At 60.6% G+C, this 16,011-nt stretch overlaps 1 protein-coding gene across 1 annotated transcript; it reads right to left on the reverse strand.

The window, feature by feature from the left end:
• Positions 1 to 782: 782 nt before the first annotated feature.
• LZTS1 (leucine zipper tumor suppressor 1) lies at positions 783 to 15,747 on the reverse strand. Its single transcript, XM_027443610.3, has 4 exons — positions 15,594 to 15,747; positions 4,993 to 5,483; positions 3,957 to 4,778; positions 783 to 3,253 (listed from the first exon to the last, which is right to left on the reverse strand). The coding sequence occupies exons 2-4, from the start codon at positions 5,341 to 5,343 to the stop codon at positions 2,585 to 2,587; spliced, it is 1,842 nt and encodes a 613-aa protein (XP_027299411.2). The 5' UTR covers positions 5,344 to 5,483; positions 15,594 to 15,747; the 3' UTR covers positions 783 to 2,584.
• Positions 15,748 to 16,011: the final 264 nt, after the last annotated feature.

The following is a 16,011-nucleotide window of genomic DNA, read 5'->3' on the forward strand; positions in this document are numbered from 1 at the left end:
CTGGGGGGCTCCTCCCTGCCACTACCCTAAACCCAAACACGGGGATAAGCCCGGCTGAGCCGGTGGCACCCGGAGGTGTTTTGCAACAGAAGGTGCTGCTCGGGGAAGAGCGGGCTCGCACGCACGGCTTTCTTGCTGCTTTCTCCTCGGCAGTTTTCAAAGGCTCTAAAAATAAACCTGCCTCATGCCCCAGGCAGCGCCAGCGATGCCAAGGTTTCCCTGGAAAGCGGGGTTGGGGCCGGTACCGGCCGTGGTTTTGGGGCACGGAGCAGCCTGGCGGGTCAGGACGAGTGGTTTTGTCTGCAGCTGGAGTGCTGCCCTTGTTTTGTGCTCCCAGTTTGGGGTAAAAACAGCGTTAAATAGTCAAAACATGTGCCGGCTTTTGCTAAGGTGTTTTCCCTGTATCTCTGGAATTGTTTTCTCTGGCTCCATCGCCGGGGAGGGACAAAAATCGACCCGTCTGCAGGGCTGGGAGGACGGGGGGGGATTATCTCCTCCTTTCCAGCACCCGCACGCTCGCTCGCTGCTTTGCCACGGTTATCCCAGCTGCAAAGCAGAGATAACGCCGCTTGCCCATGCAGGAAAGCACTGGCAAGGCTGGAAACGAGCAGGGCCAGGTGGAAAGATGTCCCCAAAGGGGATCATGGTGCCTGCCGTGATAGATGGTGCATTGATTGGGGGGGGGTGATGTGCCCTGGAGAGGGGCACAGAGAAATTCGGGTGCTCACCGGTGGCAGAAGCGCTCCGACCGCCGCCGAAGCAGGCACTCGGAGAGCCCGAGGGAAGTTTTAAAAAAATTTATTTATAAATAAAACCATAAAATTACCAGTAGTTTACATCAGTCACCAGAAATAACATCCAAAAAAAAAAAAAAGGAAAACAACAAAAAAAAAACTGCAGAAAAAAAAAAAATAATTATCTGTACAGGCTGCGGCCGCGGGGCAGGGCAGCCGCTACTCACACCGGGGAGCGACACATCTGCGATGCATACGGTCACACACAGCGTTGTGCAAAGGCAGCACGGCGACGCCTCCGGGCGATCACATCGTACAGCGCTGGCTGCTGAGGACACGGGGATGGGGACACGGGGACAGGGACGGGCAGGAACAGGGCTGGGTGGACGGGCAGGGCTCTCCGTGCCCGCCTGCGCGCGTTTGGCACGGGAAAAGCTGGTGGGAGAGGGGCTCTGGCTCGGCTTGGGGGTGTGCTGGGGGAGGACAGAGCCGCTCGGGGCAAGGATATGGCTTGGGTGATGCAGAAAATCCCAGCTGGAGAGGAGCCGGGTGCGGAGCCGGTGCTTTAGGCACTGGGAGCCATCCCTCGTCCCCTGCTCTTTTGGCTCTCCAAAACTGGGCACAGGGTGGCCGTCACGATGTGGTGGCCATCCTGACATTGTGGCCATCCCTGCCCTGCATCTCGAGGGCCAGATTTGGAGTCTGGGGTTTGCTCTTCTCCAGTGGGTCGTGGCTTGGGCTCAGCAGGGATGTGCCGGGGCGGTACAGAAGGCACGGACTGGTTTCTGTGTGTTGTGTGTGCCGGCTGGCTGGAGCAGGGCGAGGGGCACTGAGCTGTGTTGTGGGCACGCCGGAGGGTCCCTGAGCTCCGCAGCAGGGACTGGGGGGGCTTTGGGTGAGGATATGGGGACGAGGGACGTGCGGGTGCACGGTGGTCGTGGGTGGGAGGTGATGCCGATGTGGGTGGTGGGTGTAAGGGGCTTGGTGCTGGGTGCTGGCTCAGCCTGGGGCAGGAGTGACTGCTGTGGCAGGAGAATAGGGGGGAAAAAAATCTGCATTTTTGGTTGCTGCAACTCTAAAAAGATACAGAGAAGGCGGGAAGCATTTCACTCCGGGTTTTCTTTAAAAATAGAAAGCCCTGCTGATTTCTGGCTACTTCCACCTTCTGCTCCCTGAAGCTGGAAGGCGATTTGCTTCCCGAGAGGCACCTCTGGGAACCGGGCACCTCCTGGCAGGTGCCTCGGGCGAGCTGATGGCCGTGAGTCCCTCCGGGAGCTGCTGCTTCCCCCTGTGCACGGGGCATGCTGAGGGTCGCTCCCGTCCATGGGTGCAAATCAGTGTGTGCGTGTGCGTGTGTGTGTGTGTGCGGGGTCCTTCCCGAGGCACTGCCGGAGCTGGAGGACAGGAGGAAGGGGTCAGGGCTTCCAGCCTCAGCTGGGGCACACGGGCTGGCTCCGTGGCTCCCGGTGTGCCCAATATCAGCTGGTGAAAGATCAATAACCCGAGAGCAGCTCCGTGCTTTCCCCAGGCTGCGGTGGCGATGTGCTGGGGGCTTTTCCTCTCGAAGCTGGTGATGTCCCCAGAGCTGTGCCACCGCGGGGGTCCTGCATCGTTTTGTTACCCGAGCTTTTGCTGCCCTGCCCGCCCCCGTCACCAGCTTCTCGGTCCTACTGAGGGGCAGGGGGGATGAGGGGGGCTGCTGGCACGTCACCATTGGCACGAGTGGCTTCTTCACCTCTGCAACACGACAGGCAGCGGCGGGCACGCTGGGGAGGGAGAGGAGCTGGCCAGGCCGCCAGCTCCGCTAATAAATACATGGCTCATCTCGACTGTACAAGGAGGAGACAGGGTCAGATCTCGGTGGCGATGATGTCCTCGTAGGGGACGTCGGCGCCGGGTATGTCCAGCTCGATGGGCTCCTTGCCGTCTTCCCCCGCGGCGAGCTGCTGGAGCATCTTCTCCAGGTTCTGGTTCCTCTTGTACATGTGCAGGTAGCTCTGCTGCAGCTGTTTCTGGTAGTGAATCACCTTCTCCTTCTCCTCCTTCCACGTCTGCCGCTCGTGCTGGAAGCCGGAGGTCATCTGCTCGTTGTTGTCCCGCTCGGCCTTCAGCTCGGCCCGCAGCCTCTCCACCTCTCCCTGCAGGGCCTGAGCATCGTCCGCCATGGCCGGGCAGGGCCTGGCCCCATCCCGGGCCTCGCTCAGCTGCTCCTTGAGGACGGCCAGCTCCGTCCGCAGGTCCACGATCTCCTGCTCCAGCAGGTTCACCTTCTCCCTCAGCAGCTCGGACTCGTTCTTCTTGCGCTGGAGCTCGTTCTCGCACACCTCCAGCTCCATGGCTTTGGTGCGCAGGGAGCCCTCCAGGTCCTGGGTCTTCATTTCCAGCCCGTCCATCTTGGCCCTCACCTCCTTCAGCTGAGCCTTCAGGCTGAGGATCTCGGAGGTCTTGGTGTTGAGCTCGGTCTGGGACTCCTTCAGCTGCTGTTTCAGCAGGGAGATCTCCCCCGACTTCTGGCACACCTGCGGGCAGGGAGGCAGCACCCGGGTTAGGGTGCTCGGGGAGCACCCACGGAGGGGCTGAACCCCACGGGATGGGGCACCCATGGGTGCAGGGCAGGGAAATCCCACTGAGCTCCCCCCTCTGCCCCGTTAGGGTTGGGACTGATGTCCCTTGGTGGGACCCCGTGGGTGGGATGGTGGCAGGGCTTACAGGGAGGGATTGGGATCATATCCTATAACTTGGGGTGTCTTTGACACCCAATTGGCACCCAATTAGTAAGAAAATCAAGCTTTGGCGTGGGGTGGGAGGTTTTACTGCTTTTTAATAAATGACCACAGCAAGGTCTGTGGGACGGCAGCCCCCTGCTGCTCCCTTGGGGCAGGCAGCCTGAAAATCCCTGCGCTGGAGGTTGGAAGCATGAAGTTATTTTAATGACTGAGTTTTTTATTATTATTATTTAGTGTAGTAGTTTTTTCCTCATACGATGTGAAGTGCTGAGGGGTTAAAGGGGCAGTGAGCCACCAGGTGACAGACTGGGGCTCTCCTTGGCTTAAATATCCACCTCCTGGGTATGGAAAGGGCATGGGCTGGTTGCACGCCCCCCCTGCACTGCTCAGCCCCCAATTTTCCAATGGGGAAATTGCTGCTGGTTTGCTGCTGGTGGTGGAGCCATCTCCTCCCCCGTGCACCCTTTGCTTTCGGCCCTGTCCTGGTGCCGCTTACCTCCCATTGCGTCTCCTCCAGCGCCGGGGCGAAGCTGGTCTTCTCCTTCTCGTAGGACCTCAGCTTGGTCTCCAGCAGGTTTTGCTCCTTCATCAGGTTCTCCAGCTCCTCCCGGAGCTGCTTCTTCTCCTGCTGCAGCTGGAAGACCTGGAGGTGGAGGACCTGCTGCGTCCGCTGGGTTTTCTGCGAGGTTTGCTTGAGCTTGCTGTTGCACTTCTGCTTGAGGCCCTCCAGCTCCTCCTTGCAGCGCCGCTGCTTCTCCTCGTAGGCCTGGCAGGAGCTGATTTCCTTCTCCTCGAAGCTCAGCTGCAGCTCCTGCAGCTCTCCCTCCCTCTCCAGCAGCTTCTGCTCCAGCTCCTGGATGGTGGACTCGTCCGTGGAGATGGGCGAGCGGATGCAAGTGGTCTTCTCGGCGGCGTGGTGGTTGGGGGCTTTGCCGGGGTTGAGGATCTTGTTGCCCCCGTCGGAGAAGGACATGGCCTTGAGGCTCATCATGTTGCTGTCCTGGATGACGGCGCACTGCATGATGTTGTGCGCCGAGCCCCCGAAGCGGCTGATGGGCCCCAGGGGGGCGACGAGGGGGTCGAGCTGGTAGCTGCTGCTGGTGCTGTGCGTCGGCAGGCTGGACATGGAGTTCCTGCCCGAGTCGGACAACCCCCCCGAGCATGGCATCGGCTTCAGCTCCTGCTCCTTGCCTTTGTCCGGGGGGTGAAGCTGCTGGGGAAGGTGCCCCCCGTTCTCCGGGGAGGAGTGGAGGATGGCACCGGAGCGGGGCAGCACTGGCTTGAAGGCGGTGGGTCGTGCAGCGGGCTTCTCCGCGCCCTGTGGGAAGAGCAAAGCCCGTCGGCACAAACCCACACCACGTCAGCACCTTTCCTTCATCCCTTCTGCCTCCCCCAAAAGCACAGAGACCCCTCCAGCTGCAGCCTTGTGATAAAACCCATCAGAGACCAGCCCCATGCACTTCCCCACCCCATAACTGCTGCCACCACGGGGCAGGGACCCCCATATCTGGGACGATTTCTCCCCTACTGACCACATCCAGCTGACCGGGGAAGGGCATCAGCTTCTGCGGCGTGGGCGTCCCAAAATCCACGCCGCTGGTGCCGGCTTGGCCGCCCAGCTCCCCGCCGGCGAGCGAGGTGTAGTCCGGGCGGTGGGAGCCGTGCGCTTTCTGGCTGACCTTGATGTAAAAGAAGTCCTCATTCTTGCTGCTTTTGGAGCCGGATTTGTGGCTGGAGTCCTGCGAGAAGCCGAAGCGCAGCAGCCCGTCCGAGTACCTGTTGAGCTTCTTCAGGTGGGACGATTTGCGGAGCTTGTACTGGGAGGCTCGGCAGTGCTTGCTGTGGAAGCTGTGGCCGGAGATGAGGCTACTGACGCTGCCCATGCTGCTCCCAGGAAGGGGGCACACGGGGTGGGGATCGGGGCCCAGCGGGACAGCGCGTTTGGGGGGCGTCCAGGCGGCGGGCAGAGCCGGCCGCTGCTGCAATCATAGCAAAGATCTCGCTGCAGCCCAGAGCTGAGGTCCTGCGGGGATAAAAAGAGGGGTGAGCAAGGCAGGGGAGGGGGGACGGGTGGGATTCTGCACCCCCGGGACAATCCTGCACCCATGGGCTGAGCAGGATCAGTGCAATGTGAGTGCGTGTGTTTGGGTGCAAGCTGGCACAGCAGCTGGAAGGGCTCGTGCAAAGGGTGTGCGTGCACCTTGGGTGCGTGCAAAGGGAGAAGGATGCTCACAGAGGGGTTGAAGGAGGAGCAGGGCTTAAACCTGTGCATGGGGACAGCTCCCCGAGGCCAGCTGGCACCCACCATGGCACAGCTGGGTGCCTCCTGCCCCATGGCAGGGTGCTGCCGGGTGCACCGCACCACACCGTGGCACACCAGGAGCCTCGTGGGGCTGCACAGCAAGCTCTGAAAATAAGGAGAGGGATTCGTAGCGATCTGTGGTGCCTGTCAAGGGCTGATTTCAACACTGGCTTGTGCCCTGCTGGATGGATGTGGTCTCCCGACAGCCACGCTCAGCGCAGTCCCAGCTGCTCCTGCAGCAGCCTCTGGCTCCCGGATTTCTCTCCAATTTCCAGTGCTCCTCTTAACCTGCCTGAAAAGGGATGCTGTGAGGCTTAATTACGCTTAATGCCGGTGCAGCACTTAAGACGACGAGAGGAGAGGCGTTGTGTGTGTGTGCGCTGAGCGCTGTGATTACGGTTCGGAGGTATGCAGGGCTCTGCATTAATTCTCTTTGTTAGCAGGGGGGGGGAGAGAGAAAAAATCCCAGCTCCTGGTGGCCTGTGCAGTGCTGGGCTCCCGGTGTCAGGAAGATAATGGAGATGCACCTTCCAGCTGGGTAATTAAAGGGTGAGGTGGGGAGAAGGGGGCTGAGCTGCTGGTAGGCAGAAATTAGAGCACAATCAAAGTGAGCTAAATCCAGGTTGCATAGGAAGCCGGGAAGAGAAAAGGGGAATTGTTTGGTGGCTGAGTCACTTGGGGAGCGGGAACAATCGGAAACCTCCCCGCTGCCTGCTCACTGCTCCGTGCTGCCGGGCTCTGCACCGGGGTGCTCAGCACCCAAAGGATGGGGTCAATGCTTGGGTTGGGTGCTGCCTGCTTGCATCCTACAGCCCTAGGGAGCTGCTCCCACATTTCCTCCTCTCCTGACTTTCTGTCGGGATCCTCTGCTGGCTCCTCTGCACCCTGAGCAGGACAACTGCAGCCCGTGCTCATCCCTCACCTTTATTTGTTTCCTTTCCCTCCGTGCCCCGAGGACCCAGATTGATTAAGTGTCAGACAAAAGCCCCAGAAAGACAGAATATCCACTTTAATCCCTAAATCCATTTTCGAGAGATTAAGAGAAGCAAGCAAGGAGCGGGGCCTGAGCTGCTGCTGTGTTAAAAGTGATCGATGACTTCGGATTCATTCATTTCTACAGGGTGAGAGGCATCGTGTGCGCAGAGGGGGAGGAAGCGCTGCAGGGAACAGGATAATTGGCACAGAAGGCTGCTCCGCCGGCGTGTTCCCGACACCGTGCCTGTGTGTATCTGCCTGCCGAAGAAAAAAGGCAGTGTCACAGCACAAAAGCTGCCAGCTCTCGCTCTGGCATCTCGGAGACAGCGTTCAACATGTGGGAGCCAGTGAGGGGAAGGCAGTGGTCTGTTCGCGCACACCAATGGCTGAGGTTTTGGGGAGCTTTGGTGCCCTGCGGTGCAGGTCCGCAGCTCCTGAGCACCTTGGGGGTGTCCCTTGGGCTGCTGCCTCCTTGATTTTTTTATTATTATTAATTTTATTTTATTTTGAGTGCCTGCAGAAGATGGGAGAAACGCCGGGGAGGGAGAGCTGGGACTTTCCAGTCTCTTGGCAGGAGGCGTTTCAATCAATCCCAGCCCTCCTACGCATGCCTGGGAGGGCCGGGCACGTCTTTTTCTTCTCCTTCCCTCTTTCGATTTAAAAATGAGCACTTTGAAAGCCGTGGAGGAGTTGGCATTCAACCGTACAGCCTTAGCAGAAAGCAAAAGGTGCTGGAGGCAGCGGGGCTGGGAGCTCACAGGTTGGGGCTCCCAGAGGGGCCTGGATTTGTCCCCTGCCCTGCTCAGCCTCCGTGTGTGCTCGTGGCTTCCCCTGCATCAGATCTAGTGACCGTGTGACGCTACAGGGAGCCAGATTGGTTTGCTGAACTCACCGAAAACTACTCGTTATATACGTATAGGCATATATATATATATGCATGTGTGTATGCATATGCATAGAGAGAGATATCAAGGGGTTTTGCATGCTTGGCAGCAGCCCCAGGGTTCAGCTGGGTTAGGCACACTGCAAAGTGTAAAAAGGGGGTGGAAAAACAAAAATAGGAGTGATGCAAGCGCCCCAGCAGCAGTGGGTGCACCACGCAGCCCCCCGGGCACAGGCTGCTGACAAAAGCAGGTCCAGGCTGGCTGGGCAGGGGGAATCGGGGCTGGCCCCACGCTTGCTTTTGCAGCAAGAGGGGAAAAAGTGAGCGGCGTCCCACATTCCTTCCCAAATCCGATCATGCCTGGCCCGCAATCACGCGCAGAACAACTCTCCCGTCGCTGCCCTTGCTGCAGGAATTTAATCTTATCTCCTCGCGGCGCAGCTCCCTTGAAGCCTTTCCCTTTTCCTCGCGAAGTTTTTCACAGGCGGTTCCCTGCTCTCTGCTCTCCCCAGCCAGGTCACCGCAGTGGGAGCCTTCGTTTCTTTCCGGGCTTTGCAGCAAAACTCCCTCCCTGCTGATCCTGTTCTTCTCCCCCTGCTATGTGAGAGCTTCCTTCTCCCCTGCACCCTCTCGCCTACTCCTTTTTCCTCTTGCATTATTATTCATCGTTTCTGTGCAGATGCACCCACACATTTGGGTGTTTGTTGGGAGATGCACAGATAACACAGAGGCAGCAGCAGCTGCCAAGAGCTGGATCCAGGAGCAGTCTCCTTCCTCTTTCCCTCGATCGCTGCCAGGTGATGTGCCCTTGTTTTGCTCAAGGATTTGGGGCTTTGAGACGCTAAGAACGTGGCCCCGGGGGAAAAATGTGGGCATTTCCACGGTGGAAAGCCATGCACGTGCTACCTGGAACATCTGACTAAACGATTTTATGAAGAGGCGGCTTAATCCAAAACTTGGAGAGCAGCAGGCCCACTGAGCAGGGTTTGGGATCTGGAATCAAAACTGGGATTTGCTGGATTAACCGGGATCCCACGTCCTCGCTGCTGGTGAACACCAGGCTGTGCGAGCATCCCTTGCCCCTGCTCGGCCTCTCCTGCTCAGCCCTTGCTCCTCATGCCCTCCTCCAGCCCTGCTCAGTTCAGTCTCCGAAGAAATGGCATCGACGAGGTTTGGAGAGCCCCATCGGAGGCACCGACCTTGCCCCAACCCCGTAATCTTCGCCCTAATGGCGCTAATGGGAACGAATTCAAACGCCGCCCAGGCAGCCGCCGTCCTCGAGGTGCTCAATTGTGGCTCGGTGCGGGCGCAGGGCCCCATTACAAGGCTTTCATTCACTCCCTTTCATTGTCCCCACGCTCATTCACTGACATTCATTGGGATCATTTTGATCGGAGGCAGCGGGTGAATTGAATCGGGGCTCACAAAGCGCGCGCCATGTGTTCTGCCCTGATTTGCCATTAGTGGAGGGGGGACACTCCAGACGAAGAATAACCAGCCTCAATTACATGTTACAGCCACTCTAATAGCCCGGGAGTCCATCACACTTCATGTTATTTCAATGAACACTGAGAGAATTCACACCCCCTGGCTGGGGCTTGTTAGAGGAGCCGGCAGAGGGTTTGGCAGAGTTTCGGGTGGGCTCGCTGCCAGTGCGGCAGTCGGAGGCTGGGCCGTGCCTGCCACTGTCCCCTGGCAGCTGGGCTCTTACTGGGATCCCGTTTGGGCCCTGGAGGTGAAGGTTCAATTGCTCAACGGGGAGAAAAGCAACAAAAGGGGATCTGTACCCGTTTGGAAACCCAGCAGCAGCAGTGCCAAGCGGTGCCTCCTCGCACCCAGCCCCTGCGGGAGAACGGCTCGGCTGTCCCTTATCCCACACCCCTAACTCCTGCCAGCCTTGCTGGGAAAGCTGAAAAATCATTGCTAAACTCCACATCAGCTTTGGAAAGAGCTCAAAGGAGCTTCATGCACCCGTGCCCCATCCGGGCAAGGCATCTGGAGAGGGAGAGCCTGGCCCTGAGCTGGACAAGTGGCTTTTGTGGGTGAGCCGGGCAAAGCGGCGCTGTGAGGTTGTGGGCACCTGGCTTAAGCTACGTTTGGGGAAACCAGTGCTAGAAAAAGAGGAATTTCTCCAATCGACAGTGAATCATATTGGCAGAGCGAGCTTTGGAGGAGATTGACTCAACGCCCGCTGTGCAGAGCTTCCTCTCACGCTGCGCGGGGAAACCGCCGCGTTTCCCTCAGCGGCTCCTGGCCCTGCCCGGGGACGGTTGCACAAGCTGCAGAAATTCGGGGCGAGTCAGCAAAGCCCCGCGATTTCAGCTGTCTGCGTCCCTGCAGAGCCTCGTGCTGGTTGAGGTTGAACCCAGAGCCCTCCAGCTCAGAGCTGCGCTGCCCTTTTGCACGGGAATACGGCAGGGAACCAGCTCCAAGCTTCTCCTGCCCCCGTGCGCAGGAAAAGCACCTGTGGCCCCCGAGCTTCCCCGAGCTCCTGGCGGCTCCATCCCGCTCCTGCCAGCAGCCTCGCACCGATTTGGCACCCGTCAGTGATTCAGCAGCACCCACGCAAGGCAGAGCAGTCGTGCTCCTGGCACAAAGGGAACACTTGTACGAGACGCGGTTAAATATTCCCGGGCTGGGGAGAAAGAGCTTTGCAGCTTACTTCAGAGCATCTGGCTTTTGCCATTAATGAGCGACTAATACTGCAATTAAAGCCCTGCTAATTGGGAACTCGGGCAAGCTCGGGGGGGTGTCTCCTGCAGGTTTTGCACACCTGGGCACCTCCTGCAACCCGCGGGGATCAGCACCTCGACAGGACCCTCTCCGCACCAAGGCTCCTGGCAGCACCCCTCTGCTATCGGGGCAATTTTTGGGAAGGGTTTTAGCATCCCCTCGAGCTCGCAGTCCCAAAAAGACCGTGCAGGCGATCGCATCCCTCGCTGCCCGTCCCCATGAGGCTGGCAGGTGGGAAGCGGCCGCTCCGTGCCTTCAGGGGGGGGCCCTCTTCTCCCCGCCACGGTGCTGCTTATTTTGGGAACCGTCTGGGGCTGGCAGCTGGTGCTGGGGTGGGTGACAGCTGAGCCCGGCTTTCACTTGGGATCCGCGAGGCCCCTTCTCGCGCGTCTATTTCCGACCCTGTAAAACACAATCTGCCAGGGTGTGAGGATTTGGGAGGGGGCGGGGGGGCAGCCAAAAAGGATGGATGCGAGGGGCTGGTGTGCCCGAGGCAGCTTCAGCGGCTCCGTGCGTCCTGCAGGTGCCTCCGAGCGGGGCTGGGGAGCTGCAGGCACCGTCCCCAAAGCCTGCGGGGTGCCCAAGTTCATCGAGGGGCTGCAGCCCCCGGCGTCCTACACGTCTCCCACGCGCTTTCATCGGGGTCTAGGCAATGCAAAGGGTCCAGCCAGAAATAGCAAGAACTCCACGTAACTCGAGACGTGCCCTAGATACTTCTCCTCCCAGCTTTCTGCTTCCACGGGCTTGGCACGTCCCTTCCCGTCCCCTAATTACGGGCAGGGCAGGAACGAGGGATGGGGAGCCTGTTCCCCCCAGGTGACACCAAGCTGGTAATGCCACAGGTTTCTTCCACGAGCCAGTCCCTCCCCAGCTGCCACAAAACACCCCAAGTGAGGCTCTTTCTGCCGCAGCCCCCCCGGAGCACACGGAGGAGAAGCATCCTCTCCGTGCACAGGGGAAAATTTAGAAGTGGAGCTGCGGGGCTGCCATGGAGACGGGGCTCCGCTGGCAATCTTCTCGCCTCTTATTGCCTCCCCCCCTCTCCCAGGCGGTTGAGAAGCAGCCAGGAGCACGGCCCTCCTTGCTCCTGCCCTCGAGGTAAGACCTCGATTGAGATCTGCCACCCAGCTGAACCTCTCCGGGCCAGGTCCGTGCCTGGATTCACAGCGCCCGAGCCCCAGAAGGGAGCCAGGCAATATTTCGGCGCTGTCCTTCCCCATCTGAGACACCAGTTGTGCCGTGATGTGCCTAAATGCCGGGTATTTTTGTACCCTGCGCGATGTTCCGCCAAGAGGGAGCTGAGAAAAGGCAACTTCTGCCTGCTGATGAAAAACCAGGCTCGGTCCCTGCCGTGGAGAGCATCTGCTGCGCTGCCGCTGCCTCCTCATCCTCCCTCACCTCCTTCTCTTGCTCTCCAGAGTGTTAAAAGTCCTCAGCCCTTCAGCACAGCAGCCACAGAAGGGGAAAAAAACAAAAAACAAAAAGGCAAATTCAGTTCTCGCTTCCTATTTCCCTCCTCCTCTTTTTTTTTTACAGCCTTGGCCCATGAACACCACCCCTTTAATGCCTGGCTGCCAAACGGAGCGAGTGTCTCCAAAGAGAAAATGTGCATCAAAGCTGCGAGGAATATCCAATTAACCTTTAAACGAGATCGTCCGTAACTGGCTTATGGAGATGTCGTGTAATTCTTTAAAAAAATAAACACGGGCGCTTGCATTTTGGGGCAGCTTTCTGTTGGTGTGGTTCTGGTTTTGCTGCTGTTACCACTGGAGTCTCGCTAAAAGGCGATGAAATACCGACACGCTCCTTCCAACTTCTGAGCTCCAACCTCTGACATCCTTCCCTTTGCTTGTGCAATATGGCCAGTGGCCACATTTATCCCTTCTGCATGCAGGAAAACTCAATAAATGCCTTAGAAAACGGCGGTGGAGGAGAGGAACTCCACTTGTCCAGGGCGAGAGGTTCGGCAGAGGGGGATAAATAATTTCGGAGCCCCTTTTGCCAGGAGGGGAGCAGGCACACGCTGTGCTACCCTCTGCTGGAAGGAGCCGGCTTGCTCGGAGGCCTGAGGAGGTGAACGAGATCCCCGTCCAGCCCAGGAGGAGAACTCGGCATGTGAGGAAGAGGAAGAGGAAGGTCCAGACCATGGTGCTGCTGCTGCCCTGAGGCTCCAGCTGCACAGCGGGGCAGGGACGGGGCTCTCTGACAGCTCTGGTGTAATCCCAGCCCTGCTTGTGCCACGGGGTGCCCCCTGCCCTGGATTTTGCTCTCCAAAACCAGGCGGTGGCCACACGTGCGCACGTCCAGCACTCCCCAGCACCAGCCCACCGAGCATTGTACCCAAGGGGGGCTTCTCTGAACATCAGCGTGCACAAAAACCCCCCGCCAGCAAACAACCCGTGCAGGAAAGCCTCGGTGACCCACGTGCCAAATCTTTGTGCATTCCCTGCTATTTTTAACTAATCCCCAATGGCAACCATCCACGCAGGTCCTGCCCACTCCTGCCGCACCGCTGCTCCCCGTGCCCTGCTCCGTGCGCCCTGCTGCAGCTGCAGCCAGCCCACCACGCACCCAGGGCAGCCCCGTGAGCAGGCAACGGGAGGAAAATCAGGCAAGGGGGGGGGCTCGGCCACCTCCAGGAAAAATATTTATAAGCGCAGGAGGTTGGGAAGCGGCGGTAGCAGCAGCTTGGAGCGGTGCTACTATCATTTCACACTTGGCCACGCAGCTCCTCGCACCGCGGGGTGTCCGGGGGTGACCGAGCGTCCCGTGGAGCATTTCTGGAGCTGGGATCTTGCTGCTGCAGGCGGGGATGGGTTTCTGAATGGTCTCGAGGGAGGCACGATATCATCAGAGGGAGGCACGGGACAGGAGAGCACCAGAAGCCAGCTGGGGCAGCATCCCTGCACCTGTGTGGGCTGGGTTCCCCCTTTTTTTCCTTCCTCATGTGCCCGATGTGCTGCCCCCTGCACCCTCAGCACAGGACGCCTGCCCTGGAGGTCCCCAAACCCACAAGGTTTTGCTTGAAACCTCCTTTCCCTGCCCGAGTCTCACATTTATTTGCCTCCCACCGCTCCGCAGCGCTGCCTGCCAGGGAGGAGTGACTAAGGGGTGGGTGGCAGGGAACGACTCGGGACCAATTTAGCAGCCCGCGGGGCCAGGAGGAGCGGGTCACCGAGGAGCAGGAGGGGCACGGGCACAGCTGGGGGCACGGCAGGGGCTGCCAACCCCCCCCCCAGCACACGATTTGCTCCCGAGTGCACTTTTGCAGCTGCCATTAATTGCCCCCACTCTGACGATTTCGCGCTTACAAGCCGTCGTCCCACTGATTAACGGCCCTGGTGATTAATTGCAAGGGGGATACCACAAAACGGGTACTGGGGGGGCTCCGCAGACCCTTGGAGGTGCCCGACCCTTGTGTAGGTGTGAGCCAGGCAGGTCGGTGCTGCGGGGCCGGCGTGGGAGGCTGGGTCCAGGCAGGGAGCAGCTGGGCAGGCTCTCCCCTGGCAATTATTTCAAAGGGAGGTTAATCAGCGTCTGCAGCGATGCTATCGGGAGGGCTGATAGCGGAGACTCGCGAGGACTCTTTTTTTTCCTGCTTGCTCTGCACTCACCGCAGCCTTCGGAGAGGAAAACAAGCTCTCCGGGCTCTCCGGAGGAATGCGGCCGGGTGCGGGAGCTGCTCGGGGAGATGGGCTGGGTGCTGCTCCCGTCACTGTGAGCACCCCGAGCCACACGTGCGAGGGGTGCAGAGGCCTCAGCTCACTCGTGAGCACTGCAAGAAGATCTCCTGGCACCGGGGTGCTCCCACAGCCTCGCGTGAAGAGGTTCCTGGGGGCACGGCACAGCTGGAAGGGGCTGACACCAGCACCGGGGGTGTTAGGAGAAGGGGGTGACAAAAAAACAACTGCAAAGACCCAGGGGAAAAGGGGCTCGTAGCAGCGATGCAGCTGGGACTGGGGTGTGTGGGCACAGCCGTGCTTGGTGGGGCCGGGTGGGAGCTTCTGGGGGCTCCTCCACCAGCCTGGGCCAAGCTGCGCTTGTCGGACCCCACTGGGAAGCTGCTCCCGTGGCCAAAAACTCCTGAACCATGAGGAAAAGCGAGGTGTTCCCTGCAGTTTCCCTTCGGAGACGGCCAGGTGCAAACTCCCCAGCCAGCAGAGTGAAGAGGGGAGCCCTGCCGTGCCATGCCGTGCTGCGCCGTGCCGTGCCAAGCTGTGCCAGGGCAGGAGACAGCCGCAGCCGTGCGGAGCAGTGAGCAGTGACAGCCCGGAGCTGAGCCCTGCCACAGCCACAGCCCCGCTGGAGCACTGCTTTCACAGGCTGAGGTTAATCCCCAGCTTTCCAGGACCCGAGGGCTGTGCGTCCTGCGGGCAGCCCCGATCTCCCCCCGTGTGTTTTCCGTGCACACACAGCGAGCAAGGCGCTGACACGAGCACCAGCCCTGGCCACGCATCCGTGCGCCCAAGGAACGGCTGAAACACGGCCAGAGGAGCAATTCCCAGCTACACGCTCACACACAGCCACACCAGCACCCCAAAACCCTCGGGGCTTGCACCCAGAGGTGCCCCCCACCCCCAGACCACCCTCTCCCACCCACCCGCTTGCTGCCCGTCCTGCCCCACGCACCCGGGCACCACCGGTGGATAATCCCTGACACGGGCACGCAGTCCCCTTTCTTGGAGAAGTCTGGGTGCCAGCAGCACCCCAAAACCCCCCCGCTCCTTTCTTTCCCTCCCCGGGGACTTGGGGCTCTGTGCAAGCAGCAGCAGCCCCAAGCCGGGCGCTGAAGGCGCGGAATTTCCCCGCCGCCTCCAGAAGAAGTTTCCCAGACTTGGCGGGGAGCGAAGGGGCAGAGCCGAGCCCCTGCGGGCCCCGCTCCCCACGGGGCCGCGCAGCCGGGGCCGCGCTCGCTTTGGGATGCTCCGTGGGCACCTCCGGGCCGGGGGGCTCCCGTCCTCACCCCCCCAAACCGTGGGCAGCACCCCCCGCTCCGGCTGCCCGAGCTCCGAGCGGTGCCACCGGTGTCTCCAGGAGGTGCCCAGCGCTGTGCTGAGCACCCCGGCACCGGCTGCGCCCTGGGTACCCCCTCCCGGTGCGCGGCACCCCCCCGGCGAGGCTCTGCGCTCCGTTCCTCGCCCCCGGCCGCCTCGGAGCAGCGCGGGAGGCCACCCCCGGAGCTGTCCCCTTCCTCCCCTGTCTCCCCTTTTCCCCCTCCCCAAGCCGCGGGGTTCGCCCACCTCGGGTGCCCGCTGGGTGCCGGGCGCTGCGCTGCGCTCCGCGGGGCTCCCGGTGCGCTCCCGGCCGCAGCATCCCCGGCGCGGCGGCGGCAGCGGCGGCGGCAGAGGAGGAGCCTGAAGCCGGGAGCCCCGCGCATCGGCCCGCCCCGGAGCAGCCCCCGGCCTTTGTGTCCCGGCCGTGCCCCCCCCCAGCCCCGCCCGCAGCTCCCTTTTCCCTCCCCGGCTGCCGCAAGCAGCGCCCCGCAGCGCGGTGCTGGCAAGGGGGGGCGCGGAGGCAGCCCCCCAGCACCACCGGGTGCCGGCTGTGGTTTGGGGAAGGGGATTTGCTGAGCCCCCCCCGGGTCTGGTTCTGGCCATAGATAGGGCTGAAGGAGAGCAAGGGGTGCTGCGGGGGACGCTTGGCACCATGGAAGTGAAG

This window comes from Anas platyrhynchos, chromosome 23, assembly GCF_047663525.1.
Source record: "Anas platyrhynchos isolate ZD024472 breed Pekin duck chromosome 23, IASCAAS_PekinDuck_T2T, whole genome shotgun sequence".
Taxonomy (NCBI): Eukaryota; Metazoa; Chordata; class Aves; order Anseriformes; family Anatidae; genus Anas; species Anas platyrhynchos.

Bases quoted from the DNA above. Each gene is read 5' to 3' on its own strand.
- LZTS1 (XM_027443610.3), bottom strand. From the start codon at position 5,343: ATGGGCAGCGTCAGTAGCCTCATCTCCGGCCACAGCTTCCACAGCAAG. The intron at 4,779-4,992 runs GTCAGTAGGGGA...CTCTTCCCACAG, and splicing joins TCCCCGGTCAGCTGGATGTG to GGCGCGGAGAAGCCCGCTGC. The intron at 3,254-3,956 runs GTAAGCGGCACC...CCCTGCCCGCAG, and splicing joins TGGAGGAGACGCAATGGGAG to GTGTGCCAGAAGTCGGGGGA.